Consider the following 19,737-nt stretch of genomic DNA (forward strand, 5'->3'; position numbering starts at 1 on the left):
TGGGTACCACAGCCTCCTTTCGAGGTGGCTAAGAGTGACCTGGGCAACATGAGCAGCATCTCTGGCCATGGCACTAAGTGCATTTCAGCTTCTCCCTGCTCACCCACCCGTTCTCTCGTCCTTTCCCCTTCCTCAGTTCAGAAGTGAACCTGTGGCAAATAGGGAACTAGAAACAATGACGTTCCTTGAGCAGCGACACACCTGAGTTGGTGGCAGAGCTGGAAACAGAACCACTGGGTGACTCACTCACTGCAGAGCAAGGCCAGCTCCAGGCTCAGGGGGAGACAGAAAAACCAATTTGGCACCTCACAAGCTGCAAGCCACGTGCCTGGGCAGACAGAGCCACTAGCCCCGAGGTGCACTCACACTGGGGAAGGTATGTGGTAACCGGGTATTGCTCTTTATTTTACACAGTTCTGTACAAATCAGCATTTACACATGTATACAAGTCTTTGTACAGCATAAACCACCTGAAGAAAACAGTGTCTTTCAGGAGGGGCCATCCCGGCCTCCTCCGTGAAGGTGTAAAAAGAGAATGAAACTGGTACGTTCCTGGAGAGCCCGAGTGCAGTCCAGGGACCCTCAGCCACAGAAGGGTACTGAAGGTCCAGTAACCCCTCCACGCAGAAATGAGCTTACACATGGGCTGGAAACCACTCTGAGCGTGTAAGCCAGGGGTTCACGCTTAGGTGTGGGAGGTGTTTGACTAAATCCCCAAGCTGTACTGGTTTCTAGCAGCATCTCCAGGCTACCTGCTAGGCCTTTTGATCTGTACACGCAAGGGGAAATCACACTCAGTGCCACAGGAGGTCCCTGCAATGGCACCTTCTGTTGCTTTACTAGGCATACGGAAGGCAAGCAGGGATGTTTGTGTTTTTCCCTCAGGAGTCAGTAAGATCAAGTCTCCTCTTCCCTGCGTGTGCTGGAGGACCAGAGAGCTGGAACAGGCACTCTCGTATCCTGTTAACTGAAGCATGGATAGAGGATTTCAACCTTTAACAAAGATCTTTCCTGCCAACTGCGTCTGGTGCTGAAGCTAGAGGTGTTAACAGGAAAAACAATGTTAAAAGTTGACTATAACTCTCAACTACTCATTATTTGCTCCTCGATACTTGTGATATCAATCCTACCAGCTCTCTAGTTGCCCAGCATCTGATAAGCAAAGCAGGTGAGACAAGACCTGAATTTCTAATGTTTAAAAAACAAAAAAAAAAACAGCAGAAAGATTTTCAGATGGGGGAGGGAACTCCTTTCCGGCTGCCTTTACACAACAGAAAAGGCCACATCCCCCCACACTGTATTTTAATTATACAGGTCAGGCAGGATTTGCAGAAGCCCCTGAATTAGGAGCATAAACCCCACTGAATGGGACTTATACTCCCAACTCACCTCAGTGCTTTGGAAAAATCCTCCCACACACTCCCTCTCTTCTTAATTCCCGGCCTGGGCCTATCACAAACCACATCAAGTTAAACACAGGCCAAACGCTGCAGAAGGGCTCATCTCTCTTGGTAGCTATATAGGAAGGTATCTTCTGTTTCAATGAGATCAACTACAAGCATCCAAGGTGCCCCTGATGGAACCAGGGTCCTGGGTTTGTATTTAGGCAAGGAAGGTAAACCATGTGAGAAAATAACCCCTGGGGGAGAGCACCCTCCTCTTCTAGGAGTGGATTTTTTTTATTTATTTTTTTTAATAAAGTGCTTCATTTAACAGCTCTTCCCATACCCGCAACTCCATTTATTGCAGAGGATGTCACCAGCAACTTCCCATTGGTTGGGCAACCCACTCCCATGCAGCCAGAAATTGACAATACCTTTTAAACCTGCAGCATGTTAGAAGACATGCCAGCAAAGGGGAGGAGTGATTGCTTGAGTGGAAACAACCTGATCACTGACTAGCCAGATGTCACTAGAAAGCAAGGTGCCCACAAAGAAGGGCCAACAACAGAAAGGGGAATTGTGCAAATTTCCTCCTTGCTGTTTTGTTTTTGTTTGTTGAATCAAAACATACCACAGACATCAGCAACTGCAGGAGCAAAGGGCAATTTTTTTGCTCAGAGCCCTGCTCCGATCCGATAAAGTTATGCTTGGATAAGGTGCACACTGCTATGCTATCTAGGCACTATTACTTCCTTACGCTGCAGTTCTGAATGGCATGGTGCCTTCAGGACTGAGGGCACAGTCAGAGTCCCTCAGATATAAAACTGACTATATTAAGAACTAATAAAAGGCTCCAGATTACTGCAGAGCACAAAGCTTCTAGTATATTCAGATTTCCTTAACTCTTCAACCAACACCTAATTTCCATGTGTGTAACTGCTGGAAACGGGGGCAGACGGCATTAGGTGGGATGCAGTGGGGGACAGTCAGTCACCTCAGAAGCTGTGGGGCAGGGTAAGGGCACTTGTGGGAGAGGTTAGCAGCAATGGAGGAGGAGGTAGAGATGTGTAGTGTCTATTGGCTTAGTTTAAGTTAGACAGTACTAGGTGCTTGGAGGTTTTGGGGCTGGGAGGAGAAGCTGGCGGCAAATCTGGTGAGCAGCTGGGCTGTAAGCACCTGGGGTCAATTTCTGGAAAAGTCACTCACCTGCAGCATTTTAAGGGTTGATGTGAAAGTCTGAACAGTTAGTTGGAGAGATTTTAAAGGGGCTTCCACTGGCAATGGCTTCTGTCCTGCTGCAAGCTACTGTGGGAAGAATCTTTTAGTTTAAAGGCTGTGTTTAAAAGTTAGCAATTGAAATGGCTTCTCTCGGTGTAGTAACACTAGCTGGTATGGCCTGGCAAGTAACTGTTCTCACCTGAGGCAAATAATTCACACTCAGCCCTGTCTCATCTTGCTGAACGGAAAGAACCAACTACGCTTATTACCAGTCAAGTTGGTGTGGCTGGCTGAGAGCTGACCTCTCTCCAGCAGACCAGAAAAAGCCCATGGATGTTCCCTCCTGTAAACATACTAGACTGGGGAGATTAGGACACTAATGTAACTCATGCTGTTAGACAGTGGTGACAACCTTGAACCCTAATGTTGGTCTAGGTGGTCTATTCCCATGACAGGAATTTGCGAAACGGGTCTGCTCTACTAAAACGTTGCCTGCAGAGCAAGAAAAAGATCAGAGTGTTGATAAGTCCACGACTCTTTAGACAGCGGAGTGCTCTGGGGAGGCCAGAAAGGGGTGCCCTGGAACCAGAAAGCTACTTACATCATTCGTCAGGAGTCTAACCTCCCCCAACCCACTGAGTTCCCAGACTGATTGCTAGTGCAGATGTGACCGCTCATCTACCTGAAAATATTTCGTTGTTTCCTTTCCCATTACACTCTGGGGAGACTCTGCAGGTGTCCAGTCAGTGCGTGTGAAACCTGACCAGCCAGGCTGTTCCAGGCATTGCCAGCTCAGGAAGTGTTAGCTTCTAATTCCTCAGAGTAAGAGAGGAGGCGTTTCCTTGCTGCTCAGGGAGGCGAGAACAAGGTGAGCATCCTCACATGGTGAGCACTGCTGCTGGGCCAGTCCCCCCCTGACTCGGAGACAAAGGCAAGTTGTGTTATGGAGGGCAGCAGGACTAGAAAACTCTCTACACCAGTCATTTTTAGACAATCCTTTCAATAAAGGAAACACCGTCCTCTCCTGCTATGGCAAGACGTGATCTTTAAATTGGCAGGGCACCATTCTCCCTCCATCAGGGGAAAATCTGCAGTTCAAACTTGGGTGCCCATTCTAGTGCACTCTTCACCACGGCAAGAGCAGCTGCCCCCAATGCCACCGTCAGCCCCATCACTGCCAGCTTGACAAAGCGGTTGGTCCTTGGTTTTGTCAAGAAGGATTTTGTCCGTTCCTCCACTCGGAGCCGGTCCCTGAAGCGCTGTCGCAGCACAGCGTCTGGTCTCTGCTGGGCTGAAGCCAACTCAAAGTCTTTAAAGGTGGACGCAGCGGTCCTGCAAGTGAAAGAGACCGAAATAAAGAGAAAAGGAGCTGAAGGGGTCCTTCTGCACCCAGACACCCTTAGCCCACAGAAAGCTGCTCTGAGCAGGATGAGCTTCCTCAATATACTCCACCCTGCTGGCTGAATGAGAGCGATGAAGGAGCAGGGGACTGCGGACCTACACTGTCCTGAAAGCAACTAACTGAAGTGCAAAGAGAAATGTTGGTAGAAACACCTGCTCCACAAGATACTCCCAAAGCCAGAGGGATAAAGCCAGAGGGTGAGTGACTGCAAAAGATGGAAACCGGTGTTCTAAAGAGAACCTGAAAGAGACCCTTGGCATGGAAAAGCAGCACTCTGGAGTAGTGAGGCCCTTTCAGCTTTGCTGGTTTGACTAGGCATTAACAGAGCATTGCTAACACTTAGTTCATGGAGGAGAGGTCCATCAATGGCTATGAGCCAGGATGGGCAGGGATGGTGTCCCTAACCTCTGTTGCCGGAAGCTGGGAATGGGCAACAGGGGATGGATCACTTGATGATGACCCTCTGGGGCACCTGGCATTGGCCACAGTCAGAAGACAGGATACTGGGTTAGATGGAGCTTTGGTCTGACCCACTCTGGCCGTTCTTATGTTAGTCAGTCCCTAAGTACTGTTCTGCTGGTGTTCTATCCACCAGCCCCAAGAACAGTCCATCCAACAAACAGTGTATCATCTTAATACCACACTGAAAGCTGAACAGAGCTCTGCCCGTTAACCCGACCAAGTGCTATGGGGTTTAGATTTGTGTGGGGACCAAATGGCAGACAGGCGCTTTCGCTTTTGGACCCAGAGACGAGGAATCCCAGCCCACAGAAGGAATGGATCCAGCAGGGAGGGGGCAGCATAAGGGAAGTCCCAAGGGAGCGAGGATGCTGTCACAGAGTTTGTGCAGAAAAGGAAAAGGCAGAGCCTGATGGAATGACCCAATCTGTATGGCTTGGCTTTCTTTTAAAGAGCTGTGACTAGGTGAAATGGAACATTCTGCCTGCCCAGGTCCGAAGCACGAGGATTTAAAGCAGATGATCTGATCCTAGTCATACTCCATTCCTGCGAGCACTTTCTGAGATGGACACTGGGCTTCCCTCCTGAACTGCGCCAATGCTGCGTGCTGGGAGTCGCACAGCAAAAATGCACGCCGTCCAGCACTCACCTCTCAACACGCTGCTGTGCTGCCTTCCTGGCAAGCTCTGATGGAGGAAACTGGACAAAGAGATCCCCAGCTCTGCTAATCAGGGTTTCGTAAGGAAGGTCCTGCGGGATCTGGGACAAGAGATGGTGGACGGAAGCCATGTCGCATTCGCAGTCCAGAACCTCCTGCTCCCGATACAACACGATCTGCAAAGGGAAGGAAGCAGCAGCTCAGTGCTCTGGGGTAGGCTGGTGCCCTTTCTGTTTTCATTCACTACTGCTGCCTCTAGGGCCTGGAAGGAACTTGGTCTGCCATGAAAAGCGTCCCTCCACCCCTCAATTCTAATGAATTCCTTGATCCAGCCTGAAGGCGCATATTAGAACATCACATTCTTGAGTGAGGAGACATAGTAAGTTCCCCTAGCTGCTCTGAAGCCATGAAAAGCTCCTGCCGGAGGTGCTGTGGCTTTGAGAGCAGTCCAAGACTCCTGAGCCAGGCCCAGTCAGTATCTGAACAAGGCACCCTGGGGTGAAACTGCTTTGGAAGCGACATTTGTTTAGGTGGCACTCAGATAAATGGCACATGGACACAAATCAGAAACCTGCTTGCAACCAAGCCCTTACTGTAAATAATGCCTTGGTAAGTCTCCATCTCAAATTGCAGTGGCAATGCCAAGAAAAAGAATTCCAGTCAGTATTGAACCCAGGGTCTGCCCAACACATTCACTCATTTCTGTAGTATGAAACAATAGGCTTAAGCTTGTTGTATATCCTGCTTCCCTCTTGGCCACACAGTGCAGCCATGACGACTGCCCTGTATGGGAATAGCAGGAAGGTGCATACAGCTAGGATTCTACTCCCAGGGTTCAGAGATCAGGGCAGTGGGCAAAGAGAGACATGTGATGTTCTTCACTAAAAACACACTGAACTCACTAAATCCCATTTCCTTGGAAAGGGCCTTAGGTACACCTGACATTCTAGATGGAACAGGGTTAGAAACCAATGCTGAATTCATTAGCCCCATCTGTGTAACTGTTAATGGTACACACTGGTTTCATTCACTTACAAAGTCACAACACTGATACCTACCACAGCAGCAAAGTAAATGGGCATCAGCGGGTGGCATGCCAGGAAGAAGTCATACAATCGCACCACGTGTCGGAAGTCAGCCAGGACATGCCCAAACCAGGTTATGAGCCAACTGAGTGCAAAGATGGTCCCCACTTCAGCACTGTGCAAACAGAAAACACCCAATTAGACAGCTCATCTGCTACCAGAATCTCCTCTGCCACACCTCTCCAGTGTGGATAAAAGTACCTTCTGGTGATCCCTTAATGGCAGGGGTTCCTCCATTTCTGGATGGGCCATTGACCACCAGTGATGGGAGATTAGGGCCCAGCCCACCACTGTAACTGTGCCTCCCTCCCTCTGACAGACAGATGCTACCACCATGGAAACGCCCAGTACTGCACCACATACACTCAGGTGCATCTTGGAACGTCACATGTATCCGAAGATTCCCTCAGTTCCCAGATCACCACCGCGTGGAAGCGGTTCATTCAGAGAGGGGACAGTTCAATCACAAAGGTCGGGAGTTTGACCCTGGAGTCTCTCTTCAGAAGCGTTTTAAAGAGAGTGATGTATGCTGCACTCGTGTATAGCACACTGCACGCTATGTGTTACAAACCCTCCAGCCGGGCTCCCCACTCTGAGATGGACACTGGGCTTCCCTCTGGGAGTCAGCCATCAACCTCATCACTACAGACATATTGCTTGCACAGTGGACAGCGCAGCCGTGGGTCTAGTGGGCAAGGGACTCTGAACAGAAGTTTGCCACTTCTGCTTTTCCCTGGACAGGTCCCCCCTTTCCCCGATTTCAACCCACCGCCATTTTTGAAAGAGGCCCCAATTATCCTCAGGGCCAATGATAAACTGCAGAAGGCCCCCAGAGGAGATGTCTCACGCCCACAAAACTATACAAACGAGGCAATCAGAACTGACTAATTAGAATTATGTTCCACACCAGCTGCTAATCATTTTGTCATGCAAGCACAGATGACAAGGAGCCAGGGTGGTGATGCCACAGTATGAACCAGCCCTCAAGACGCAGTGTAATGGCTTCAGAAGCAAGGGGCAGTGGGGCTGCTGGAAAACCAAGGGCCACAGGGGTTTCCACATTTATCAGTGGTGGGGCCACCCTTCCATTTTGAGGAAAGCACCGCTGTGCTGTGCAGGCCCTGACCCAGCTGAGCCACACAGTGCCTTGGAATAACACCATGAGAACGGCAGGGCTTGGCTGGGAGCTGCTGCTGAGCCCCGTGAGAAAGGGAAAGGGTTGGTGAACCCTGACATACCTTTGCATGAAGTCATGGAGTTCAGGGTTCACCTGGTCTATAATGGGCATCAGGTAATTTAAAATGTGCTTGGTGTTGTCCATAGTTGGGTCCATAAAATCCCTGTCATGAGACAAACAAAAGCTCCATCAGGCTACAGTGTCATTCCGGTCCCATTCACCACGGCGACTGCACAACACACAGAGCCAATCAGTAGTGAAGACACACTTGCAACCCAGTTGACCCCGGGGTGGGGCTGTCCCTACAACTGCATCTCGGAGCGCTGACCCTGTTGCATTCCACCCCTTCCAGAGGTCCAGTCTCACAACAAGGAGTCAGAAAAGAGCCAGGGACTCTGCCCTAGCACACCCTCTTCCCTGGAACAGCCACCTACCACTAGCAGTAAGAACTAACAGTGGGTCTACACATAACCTTGCACTGAAATTACAGCACTGATTTTATTCACACCTTTTGCTACGTCTGTGCACACCTGAGTGCAGACAGGCCCAGAGTTAGGAAAATAATGTGAGCACAATCCTAATGCCTTCCCAGTGCCAAGGGTTGTAGCCAACAGCTCCCCAATGGGGGACGGGAGAAGACTCCCTTCAGAACCAGTCCAGAGGCCGACTTCCAGCCTGGCTGACACACACAACTCACTCAGATTCTCCCACGGTACCTGACCATGCTCACCGCTGACCAGGTCCAGGACAGCCTACTGCACTGCGTGAAAAGTGAGCCATTGTCCTAGGCCACCCTGGGGGAAGCCATGGAAGTGAGAATGGAACAGGTGGTCACATGTGGGGCTATGAAGTGGGTTTTTAATGTACAGAGGCAGTGCATTCCACAATAGAACAACCAGTCCTCACTTCAGCTTTCCCCTCAGCATGGCTCTCTGTGAAGTCATTTGCTATTCACATCATTACCACAGCAGTTTCATAGCACCCCTGGCCTTGTTAGCACTGTCGGCTGAAAGCAGCCAGTCTGTTCATGCTTTGCTTTTCGGGCTTATGGGGCCTTTTTGTTTTCCCTACATTTCCAGACTCTTCCCTATGTGAATGGCAGGTAAGGCTTCTCCACAACATGGGGCTTCTGACAGGGAAGGTGGGCAGGAAGCTCCTCGTCACCCCACTCTGCAGGAGACGTGCCACACGTGCCCAGCTGAAGTACCTGAGGTGGTGGGTCGAAAGCTTTTCCACAAGAGCAGTCGCCAGTCTCTCCCCCACGACCAGCAGAAAAGTGACCACAATGTCATGATAGCCCTGGTAGTAGTGCAGCTGGGGGTTGCGCTGTAAAACCTGCAGGATGATGTCGATCAGTTCTTCCTGGAGCCCTTCCCTCTGCTCATCTGGCATCCCTGTGGGGACAGCAGCAGATGGGCCTAGTGCAAGGCTGAGTCAGAGACCTGACAAGGTACCTGCCATGTACTGTGTCAGTCACCCACAGAATCCCAGGAGCAGTCTAACCAGCTCTACCATGCAGAGACAATCTCAATGTCCTGACAACTGTCAACCAACCCTATCTGAGTGTGGGGCATGGTGCCGTGGCCTGAGCATGGGACTAGAAACTAACAACTCCTGGGTTCTAATCCTGGTTCTGGCAACTTCTGCAATGGCCTTTGGCAAGTTGCTTATCCCTTTGTGTTGCAGTTTTGTCATCTGTAAAATGGGAATATTAATATTCGCTTTGCAAGGATGGGGAGGATTTACTAGTGTTTGTAAAACATTTTGAAGGCTAAATTACACTCCATGCTTGTATATGCTGAGGATTTTAATTATTTTTAATATTCCAGAAGTCTGAATTAAACTAATCCACTTTCATGGAAACTGTGCTGGATTTGCAAAGCTCATAGAAGTGATCGCACTGCCCACCTATAGACAGGGTTCTGCCCACTGACAGAAAGCATCTTTGGAACAGAACGCCATGTGTAGAGAAAACTGTAATCCACCTTTTGCCAGGACCCATATAAGTAGATACAGTGCCCCACAGCAGAACAAGCTTCACAAAATCCCAAGCAAGGTTTTGACAAGACAAAGATCTCCTTTTTTTGGTCTATTATGACTTCTAAGCATTGTCCAAATATGGCCATTCAAAAGGAATATGGTGTTAGCAGAACCTTGAGCAACAGGGATCTGCATGGTATCCACAATATACTGATGATCTGAATATACTAACTGTTTATACAAAGAAAAAAAGCAGGCAGTGAAAAGCAGTTTCTGCCCAGGAGCAACAAACAGCTGCTCTGCAAAGTCAGGTAACTGCTAGTACAAAAGGGTCTGTAAAGAGCACCAAGCACCAACCAACCATACGAACTAAGGAAAAGCAAGAAGGTTTTGTTATTAAATGTTGAGAGTTGAATAGGTTGGTGCATGACAGTCACTGGAAGGAACACGCTTTAGCAATGATTAAAAAAACCAAAATCTACATAAATCGTTAGTGAACTCAGGCTCCAAACCCAGATATGTTTCAGCCCAAGATACATGTAGGAAAATGGTAAACCCCTCAATCACCGTACACGACTCTGTTGCATCCTATGAACAACAGCAGAATGGCCAGGGATGGTTATATCTGAGTCAGGCCTCTCTAGATATAGGGTGAGTTATAACTGTACCAGATGGGCTGGCTGAATGAGTCAGCAAGTTAAGGGTGAGAATTTAGTGTAGAAAGAACATGCTGACAAACAGCTGCAGTGCAAGGAAAAGCCTGAGGAAGCCTGCAGCCATATCTGAAATGGGTGTTGTGGCAAACAGATCGAAAAGGCCTTTCCAGAAGACTCCACTTCATTGGGCCCCTGGAGTGTTGCTCCTGCAGATCTACTCTGGCCCCAGAAGTGAGATGCATCACACGGAGGTGTGGGGACAGGGAGCTCCTGGTGCACATGGAGCTTCCCTGCTATAAACAGGAAGACCATCTCACCAGGTGGGAAGCGGCGCAGGGATCGCCTCACATCCAGTAACACCTGCTGGTAGTCTTCATTGTCCTCTCGCAGCTCCTTTCCTGATGGAGAAAGAAGAGCATTACAAACCCACCCAGGTCACTGAGTAGCATACAGAGAGCATTAGAGGGAGCTGGTTCAGAGAAGGACCCTGCATAAGTTAAGGACATGAAATTTAGGCTCCAAACTGTTCAAGTCCTCAATTTTAGATCCCCATTTTCACTTGTTACACATGAGTCCAGTACTGCTATACATTCTGGCACTGTCAATACCAATTTATGACATTTCAGTGCCAGAAATCAGGACACTAATTTCCTTGGTACAAACATCTTTTTAAGATCCTTACATCATCATCTTTCTTTGTCTTCGGCATAAGTCTTTGCCACATCACCATGCCACTGGAGTAAGGCAGAATATAGCTCTAAGACATTACATAGGGGTAGAGGCAACACCACACAGTTTAATAAACAGAAATTGAGTGAAATTAAGCATGGGTAGCGAAGATATTTAAAACACCGTAAGTGGAAGAAATCATTAGCGTGCCATAAGCCATGCATGCAGCTGTGTGGAGCTGAACATTAGTCCCCAGTCTCCTGCAGCTCTGCATTTTTAATTCAACCCTAGCTACTCAAGGGCAACCAGGAATGCACACTTTTGAACAGATATTTCCGCTCATAAAAACCCATCTTACACTCTGGGGGCTGTGGAAGTAAAAACCACTGCATATGGAACTCCTCCAGGTCTGTGTGTCACTAGAAAGCAAACTTTCCCTGCCTCAGATGTGACTTACTTTATGTACAAGCTTCAATTTACAGAAATTTGGCTACTGATTCACCCATGCCTAGGACAGGAACCTCCATTTAGTATTCAATAAAGCCAAGCTCCCATTCACGATAAAGGTAATTAAACTAGGTATGTTTGCAACATTGCAGCTTTTTGCTACTGGTTTAACGTGCATTTTGCAAGCTAATTACACCAGACCACATCAGCTGTGTTCCAAACATGCTTACTTCAATCAATGTGGCCAAACCGTAAAAGGGCTCTTACAGTGCAATGGAAAAATAAAAAATTCAGCTCGTTCCTGGATCTTCTATTCATATAATTAAATATGTAACGCAGGTGAAACCATGGGAATCATTCCGCGCCACAAGTATGATTCTCAAGCAAGTGCAATGGAAAAGGCATCTCAATTTACATGAAGAAAACGCAAGTTAAAAACAGCACAATTCAAACCCCAAGTATGTACAAAGATCACTAGAGTTTTTCCCAAAGCAGCAAAGAAAGGGCTTCTCAGTACCTGGAGCAGGAGGCAGATCATCTGTCTTCACATTGAGAAGCTTTGGCCATACTTTGCAACGAATCTCATCTGTCAGGAGACCCCCTTCACTGATTGCCATTCGTCTGAGTGCAGCCACATCAATGGGATCGCTGTTCAGGGCCTGATAAATCTCCGCTACTTTCCTTTTCTTCTTAGAATTATACTCTGCAAGAGGAACAAAAAATAAAGTGTCACGGTTACAGCTATAGTCCAGCATGCAAAACAAAGGCACATGCTCACAGATGCAAAGACCATGTAAAAAAATTGATCGAAAAAACATCTTGTGTCACCCCGGCTAGAGATGGGAGAGGCACAGGAGATAATTCACTCTGCTTCCCCTGCAAGGGCAGATTATGTGTGACCTATCATCAATGGATACCAAGAATCTTCACCAAAGGCCAAGCACAAGAATGGCACTTTCACCACTTAAAGTGCCAAGTCCGCTACCCTGCTACCGGCTCCGCAGGTCCTTCACACCCTGTGAGATCTCACTGGAATATGTGCCACTGTTCTTCAGATGACATATGCCTTCCGAAGCATCAGAGAAGCAATCACCAGTGTTCTACCTTTGTCCTTCCGTTCTAACACGACCTCAACAGAACTGCCATTGCACCTGATCCAGTAGTTACTACTCAAAGCCACTTGGCATCCAGTGCCGGGATGGCTCACCGTCCAGCTGAGGCGTTGAGGGTTTCATAAGATGGGTACGCTGCGGTCCTACTGTCTGGCAGCTAGACTCTAGTATTGTTGAGCTGAGCTTACCCCAAATCAGTACCGAGAAATATCACGTAACTGAACATTTCCCCAATGCTGCCATATGTGCACAGGAGTATTCACATTAGAATTATACTCACTTTCCATACAGATCACACCGACCCACCCCTCCGGAGCGTGGGGAGGATTTGTCAATTAATATTTGTAAAGTGATATGTCAGGGCTAAGTACTATCAAGCAAATATACCATGATGCCTTTATAGGACATTTGATTTTTAGGGACATCAGGTGGGGAAAAGAATGACACACACAATGCACGTAGTGAACTGCTTATTAACAGATTAAAGGCATTATACAGGATACAGAAATATTTCCTTACAGCAGATTCCAGCGTGGCCATATTTGCAGCGGGTTACTTGCCAGCACTGTGCTCTACGTGGGGAAAAACAGAAAGGCAGCTGAGAACCAGCTGATTTCCATACCCTTTGGCAGCAAAATCCTTCAGTATGTCTGAAGGTTTTGGTTGACAGCCATAGTTCCAATGAGTAAAATGAGAGAGCACATCTAGCCTGCCTTCAAAAGCTTTTCCAACAAGATCATGTTTGTGTGGCTTCCAGTCTAAACGCCACTCTCACCATCCATTATATAGCCCTTTTGATTTGGACTGCATTAATTTGGTACTAAGTCAGTCTGGATGAGATTTTTTGAGGAGGTAGGGGGGCAGGGAAGGAATGGACTAAAACTGGCCTAATGGAGAAAATTGTTGGTTTTCCCACCACACTTTCACGCACTGTAGTTTACAGCAGCCCTTTGAATATTTGATATCAGAAGTGTGTTTCCTCCCCACTGCTCTTGCACACTTGTCTGCTATGAGCGAGTTGCTCCTGAGTGCTCAGTTTATAGCGTTATGTTCTGAAGTGTCTGAATGAGAGAAATGGACAGGATGACAGGCTTTGCAAACACCTACAAACAAGTCAGTAGCTCAAGTGGTGGATGGTACCCATCTAAACAGCATCCCTTTCAAAACTCATTGTGTATAGCTTGTTTTTCAATCAAGATGCAGTTCTGTTTAGTTTTTGAGAGGTCTGTAGCTCCCCTGTAAGGAACAAGTCACCTGATGCCAGTAAACAGAGAAAGTTATCAAAACCTCACCCAGTAATTCTACTATCCCTGTATTTCCTTTCTCCTCCCCGCTGCACACCAAGGTGTTAGTAAAAAGAAAAGGAGTACCTGTGGCACCTTAGAGACTAACCAATTTATTTAAGCATAAGCTTTCGTGAGCTACAGCTCACTTCATCGGATGCAAGCTTATGCTCAAATAAATTGGTTAGTCTCTAAGGTGCCACAAGTCCTCCTTTTCTTTTTGAGAATACAGACTAACACGGCTGTTACTCTGCAAGGCGTTAGTGTGTGAACAGAAGTTACCTCCTTTCTACTCAGCTACTGCCTACTGAAATCAAGCTTAAATGTCAACACTGGGCTTGCACATAGTGAATGAATCAGGAAGGAGGAGAGAAAACTTATAAAAAAGAAAGCTCAAAGAATTTAGGAAGCAACACCCAGAAAAGAAAATATATGCTGCACTGACCTCCCCAACAGTAAATTATTTTTAAAGTTTACTGGCGTGAAAACAGAGACCTGTTGTGTGGGGGTGGAAAGAACGCATGTTTTCAAACATGTTATTGATCCACCAACCATTTCTACTCAAGTCCCTAGGAAGTATCAATCACCACCATCTTGTCTGAGAGAAATGTGCAGCCAAAGGGATGAGGTAGGTTTTGCTATACAAGTAATTCCAGGTCCTCCATAAAATAAGGCTCAGCTGGCTGGTTTAAGTGGATTTTGTTTATGTCCAGGACTAAAGATGGAGCTCAGAGCCTGGGACTGGTGCTCTTTTACACAGTTGTACAAATAGAAAGCTAAATAAATAAATAAATCAAAGATGCCGATGATCACCTAGGCTGCTAAAGAGCTATATAGAGATGGTTACATGTACCAGTGTCTGATTTCAGTAATTATGCTGAGAGAACTCTACAATTCCAGTGGTACGCGGAAACAGAAAGCATTGGCACCGCACTGAAAATATTTAACACCTAGATAACACTTTGTAAAGATTGCAGCACTCCTATGATGGCAGCAAGTATTCCCTCATTTTACAGATGAGGAAATTGTCCATTGCTGCACGGGGAATGGAACTTCCAGCTCTACGTTCAAGCCACAGTCACTGAGCCCGTTAATCTCTCAGGCAACGGAAGAACAATTATATTCTGCTTGTCAAGACACAAAACTAAGACTGCCCTATTTGACTTGCCTTTTCCCCTAAATAGTCACTGGTTTCAGAGTAGCAGCCGTGTTAGTCTGTATCCGCAAAAAGAACAGGAGGTCTTGTGGCACCTTAGAGACTAACAAATTTATTAGAGCATAAGCTTTTGTGGGCTACAGCTCACTTCATCGGATGCGTAGAATGGATTCTAAGGTGCCACAAGTACTCCTGTTCTTTTTTTAAGTAGTCATTGGGATTACTCGTGCTTAAAGGTAAGCATGGCCCCAGTCCTGCAAATGTGCACAATGTCACAAATAAGAAGAGAGTGGGTGTATTTGTATTTCCGAAGCACACCTGATTAGGGCTCTATGGCGGTAGTTGGTGCACAAACACAAGAAACAGTGCCCCCAAGAGCCTGGTTCAAGGGAAACAAAAGGTAACAGACAACAGGAAGGAAGGGGGATGAATGGCCGAAGGTAGCAGGACTGAAACCACACACTTACACTATCTGGGTTACTTTTTATAAATACTCTTGGAGGGTAACAAACCCTTTGCCTGTGTGTCATCAGTGGTCTGAACCTGGGCCGGGCTAGGGAGGGAGTGGGTGCGGGGCAGGGCGAGGCAGCAGGGGCCAGGCTGGGTTCGGTGCGGGGGCCGGGTTGGACGAGGCAGCAGGGGCCGGTTTAGGGGGTGGGTGCGGGGCCGGGCTCGGTGCGGGGGGTGGGTGTGGGACCGGGCGAGGCAGCGGGGGCCGGGGCTAGGTATGGGGCCAGGCCAGGTGCGGGACTAGGAACGGGGGCGAGGCAGCGGGGGCTGGGTTGGGGCCGGGAGAGGCAGTGGGGCAGGGCCGGGGCCGGGCTAGGTGCGGGGGCGGGAAAGGCAGCGGGGATGGGGTGGGTGCGGGCCCAGGCTCAGTGCGGGAGGTGGTGCAGGGCCGGGAGAGGGAGCAGGTGCAGGGCCGGGCAGTGGGGGTTCGGTGCGGGACTGAGCTTGGTGCGGGGGGGTGGGTTGGGGGGGGTGCGGGGGCAGGAGAGGCAGCGGGGGCGGGGTGGGTGGGGGGCCGGGCCCGGTGCAGGGGCTGGGCTGGGGGCTAGGTGCGGGGCGGGGTCAGGCAGTGGGGGCGGGACTTAGGAGCAGGGGCAGGGCAGGGCAGGGCAGGGCTGGGCGAGGCGGGGGGGGGGGCGGGGGTGGGGTGGGTGCGGACCCAGGCTCGGTGCGGGGGGTGGGTGCGGGGCCGAGAGAGGGAGTAGGTGCGGGGGATGGGTGCGGGGCCGGGCAGTAGGGGCTCGGTGCGGGGGGTGGGTGCGGGGCCGGGCTGGGTGCGGGGCCCAGACAGGCAGCGGGGGGTGGGGTGGGTGCGGGGCCAGGGCCGGCGAGGCAGCAGGGGCCGGGTTAGGGGGTGGGTGCGGGGGCGCGAGAGGCGGCGGGGTGGGTGCGGGGCCGGGCTCAGTGCGGGGGGTGGGGGCCGGGCCGGGCTCGGCAGCGGGGCCGGGGCCGGGCTCGGTGCGGGGGGGCCGGGGCCAGGGCCGGGCCGGGAGGTGGGGGCGGGGCCGGGCTCGGTGCGGGGGGGCCGGGGCCGGGGCCAGGGCCGGGCTCGGCGGCCGGGGCCGGGCTCGGCGCGGGGGGGTGACGGGCGGGCCCCCCGAGCGACGGCGGGGGAGAAGGGCCGCTGAGGCGCGAGCGGGGCCCGGCCCGAGCGCGGGGGCAGCTGGGACACGGGGGCTCCGGAGGGGCGGGGCCTGCAGACACCCTCCCCGCAGGCCGCGGCCGCGCGCGGGGCCCAGCCCCCCCCCCGTACCGTGCGGCGCGGTACCGTCCGGCGGCGGCCTGCGCAGCAGGGACATGGTCTCCGGGCGCCGAAGCGCATCCCGGGCGGGCGGGGCCCGGCTCCGCTTCCTCTGCTAGCTCCGCCCACCGCGGCGCGCGCCCTGGCACGTCACCGCGCCGAGCGCGTGCGCCTGAGGCTCCCGTCCTACAGCCCGGGCGGAAGCGGCCAGTAGAAGCCACTGCGCCTGCGCCTCCGAGTGACCCAGCTCCCGGAGCGTTCTGGCGCGTGCGCGGTCTCTCGCGCTTGCTGCACGGGGCAGGGGCGGCCCCCAGCCCTGCCAGCAAATCGGTGCAGGGCGCGGGTCCGTTCCTGCACCGCACGTGGGGGGCTGGGTGCAACCGCGTCAGACCTCAAAGCAAACCGGTGCAAACCTGTCCCTCCTCCCCCTGCAAACTCGCTCCCGTCCTTACGCGGAGCCGTGGGGGGGGAACCTGCCCCTGCCCAATTTTCTGCGCTGAGAACTGGCCCTGGGTAAAGGATAAACCAAGGGTGCACCCAGGGAAAATACGCACTGGCCAGCCAGTAAAGCGACTGGAAACGACCAGAAAGATGCAGAGGTAGCTTGCACTAGGTGGTAGAATGGGGACACGTACAAAGCTAGCACTTGTGTCCCAGAGCTAGGGAGGTCTACCTGTGGATAGAAAAGGAGGACGTGTGGCACCTTAGAGACTAACAAATTTATGGGAGCATAAGCTTTCGTGGGCTACAGCTCGCTTCATCGGATGCATTCAGGGGATAGGGCCACAGGCATCAAGTTATCTAGGGAGTGAGTAATCCTAGTGCATAAAACAAAATTTTCTACAGGAGCCTTTGTGGTGTGGAGCAGGCTTGAAGAAAAGCTCTTCATATAAGAAACATGAGGGGCAGGTAGTCAAATACACAAGGAAGCCCCTGTCCTGAAAAAGCCCTTGGTCTAGGCTAGATGAGTAATGAAAATCAGATTTTAGGAGGCAAGAACAGTACACAAAACTAAAACAGACCAAATCAGTTACATTATATGACAATCAGCTTGACCTCCTTGAAATCAGTCAGTACAGTTGATTTACTCTGGGTACGTAGATGACAGACATGAAGCTAGTGTGTATCAATCAATGTTAATGGTGAATGATATAGGACAGGCACTTAGGCTATAGAACTCAGTCAATGAAACAAGTGCCACTCACTTTCATGTTAAATTCTCCAGCCCAACACTCAAACAATGTTACAAACCAGCCAACAACCATCCAGAGAAGGGAAAAGATGCTTTTTATGATTTTTCACAGGATGTGTTAGACACTTATGTTTTGGGATCTTGGTTACGGATAATTTTAACACACAGGGTGGACGTAACAATAATGGGTTAGATTAAGTTATGGGCATATACAGCAGGGGTGTAGAGATGAAGTGAAATGGTGAATGAGTAGCAGAAATTCATATTGAACAACCTAGTGACAGATGGAACAATATTCCCTCAAAGAAATTCATAAAGTGACAGCACCCCAGAAGGTACTATGAAGGACCAGGTAGATCACACCTGCATTTCAAAGAAATTCTAGTTTGTTGGCAGACAGAGAGGAACAGATGGGGGCAGTAGCCATAACCTTAGTATCATTAAATTCAAGTTCAAGAGGATGAAGAAGGTTAGAAGACAGCACACTATTAAAAGACTCCGACACTAAGTACACTTCAGTTTGTTGAAATCAGTTTTCAGTTTATTGTAGTAGAGTCAACTGAAGAAAATCAAGACCGATGCTCTGCAGGAAGACATCAGACTGTACTACCTAGAAACGGCAAAGACAGTCCTAACAGCAACAGAATCTAGAAGCGGACAAATGGATTAATGGAAAAGAAACTAAAGCAAAATCTCTTAAATGCTAAGACGAAGACATGAGCAAGTGGAAGAGGAGAGCTCTAGCCAGAGAGATAAAAAGGAGTGCTAGAGCAGATAAAAGGGCATATACTGATAAAACAGGTCAAGAGGCTGACCATGCTAGCCAAAGAGTGACCTTACAACCTTGTATAAGGATCAAATATCAAAGGAAACTTTAGCAATAGTGGAAGCCCTATTAAAGATGCAAATAGAAAAGATTTCTAGTGCAGAAGAACAAAGGAAAAGATGGGGAAAACATTTTCAGGCTGTTTTAAACAGACCAAGACCAAGCAAAATTACTAGACATTTGTGACAAAGACCTACCATCCAAGTTTGGTATCAGTTTAGGAGATATTACAGTGGATGTTAGAAAAGCCATCAGTAACCTTAAAAGTGGCAAAGCACCTGGAGAGGATACTACTGGAAAGACACTTAAAGCAAGTGTTGAAACAGCCCGCAGACTTTCCTGGGGTTTTGGGATAAAATATGGATAGAAGAAAAGAATCCATTCCAGTGAAAGAAGCCTTTTAGTAAAATTGCCAAAGAAAGGTGACCTTATCAACTGCCATAGCTGGAGAGGAATTATTACTCAGTGCCTAGGAAATAATGCATCCTGGAATGTATCAAGAAGAAAATACATCTCCAACTTAACCTGCTTGTTCCTCTCTTTCACTGAGATCATGTGCAGACCATATTGTTATTCTCAGAACAAAGTATGGAGTGGCAAGCACCCTGTGTAAGTTTTATTGATTGCACACACAGAAACAGCCTTTGTAAAATTATGTATGCTACGGAATACCAGCAAAAGTAATTTGAATAATTAAGGATCTATATGAAAAAAAGAACAGGAGTACTTGTGGCACCTTAGAGACTAACAAATTTATCAGAGCATAAGCTTTCATGGGCTACAGCCCACTTCATCGGATGCAAAAGGATCTATAGGATAATTCTGAACATGTAGCCAGAGATGGTGACAATAGCCAATAGTTTGTACCAACAACTGGAGTAAGGCAAGGGTGTATTATGTCCTCACTATTGTTTGCATTCATCATTTGCTATGTCATGAGGAAAGTAACCACAGAAGGCAACCAAGGAATTTTATGGACAAATGATCACAACTGGATGACGTTTTTCGTGATGACGTCGTCTTGCTTAGTTCAACGCATAATTTAATGGAAGAAAACATCATGCTTTTGGCACACACAACAAAAGATGTATGTTCATTAACAGGAAGACAAAATATACAACTACTAATATCCTCAAAGCATCCATGAGAGTAAAAGTAGTAAGTCACTTTACCTTCCCAGGGAAGAGATGTGCAATGTTGGTGACACCATAGTAAATGTCAAGCAATGAATATCAAAAGCAAACAACTTTCATAAACTTGAAGATTTGGAAAAATGGCAAGATTG

The 19,737-nt window shown here is 49.1% G+C and overlaps 1 protein-coding gene across 1 annotated transcript; it reads right to left on the reverse strand.

Annotated features, from left to right (window-relative positions):
- Window positions 1-379: 379 nt before the first annotated feature.
- On the reverse strand, window positions 380-16,549 carry TBC1D20 (TBC1 domain family member 20). Its single transcript, XM_084646016.1, has 8 exons — window positions 16,447-16,549; window positions 11,651-11,836; window positions 10,335-10,415; window positions 8,589-8,775; window positions 7,443-7,544; window positions 6,178-6,319; window positions 5,111-5,295; window positions 380-3,932 (listed from the first exon to the last, which is right to left on the reverse strand). The coding sequence occupies exons 1-8, from the start codon at window positions 16,490-16,492 to the stop codon at window positions 3,677-3,679; spliced, it is 1,185 nt and encodes a 394-aa protein (XP_084502142.1). The 5' UTR covers window positions 16,493-16,549; the 3' UTR covers window positions 380-3,676.
- Window positions 16,550-19,737: the final 3,188 nt, after the last annotated feature.

This window comes from Lepidochelys olivacea, assembly GCF_965140295.1.
Source record: "Lepidochelys olivacea isolate rLepOli2 genome assembly, chromosome: 13".
Lineage (NCBI taxonomy): Eukaryota > Metazoa > Chordata > Testudines > Cheloniidae > Lepidochelys > Lepidochelys olivacea.

Bases quoted from the DNA above. Each gene is read 5' to 3' on its own strand.
- TBC1D20 (XM_084646016.1), bottom strand. From the start codon at position 16,492: ATGTCCCTGCTGCGCAGGCCGCCGCCGGACGGTACCGCGCCGCACG. The intron at 7,545-8,588 runs GTACTTCAGCTG...GTCTCATGACAG, and splicing joins CTTTCGACCCACCACCTCAG to GGATTTTATGGACCCAACTA. The intron at 6,320-7,442 runs GTATGTCAGGGT...CTGTTTGCACAG, and splicing joins CTCCATGACTTCATGCAAAG to TGCTGAAGTGGGGACCATCT.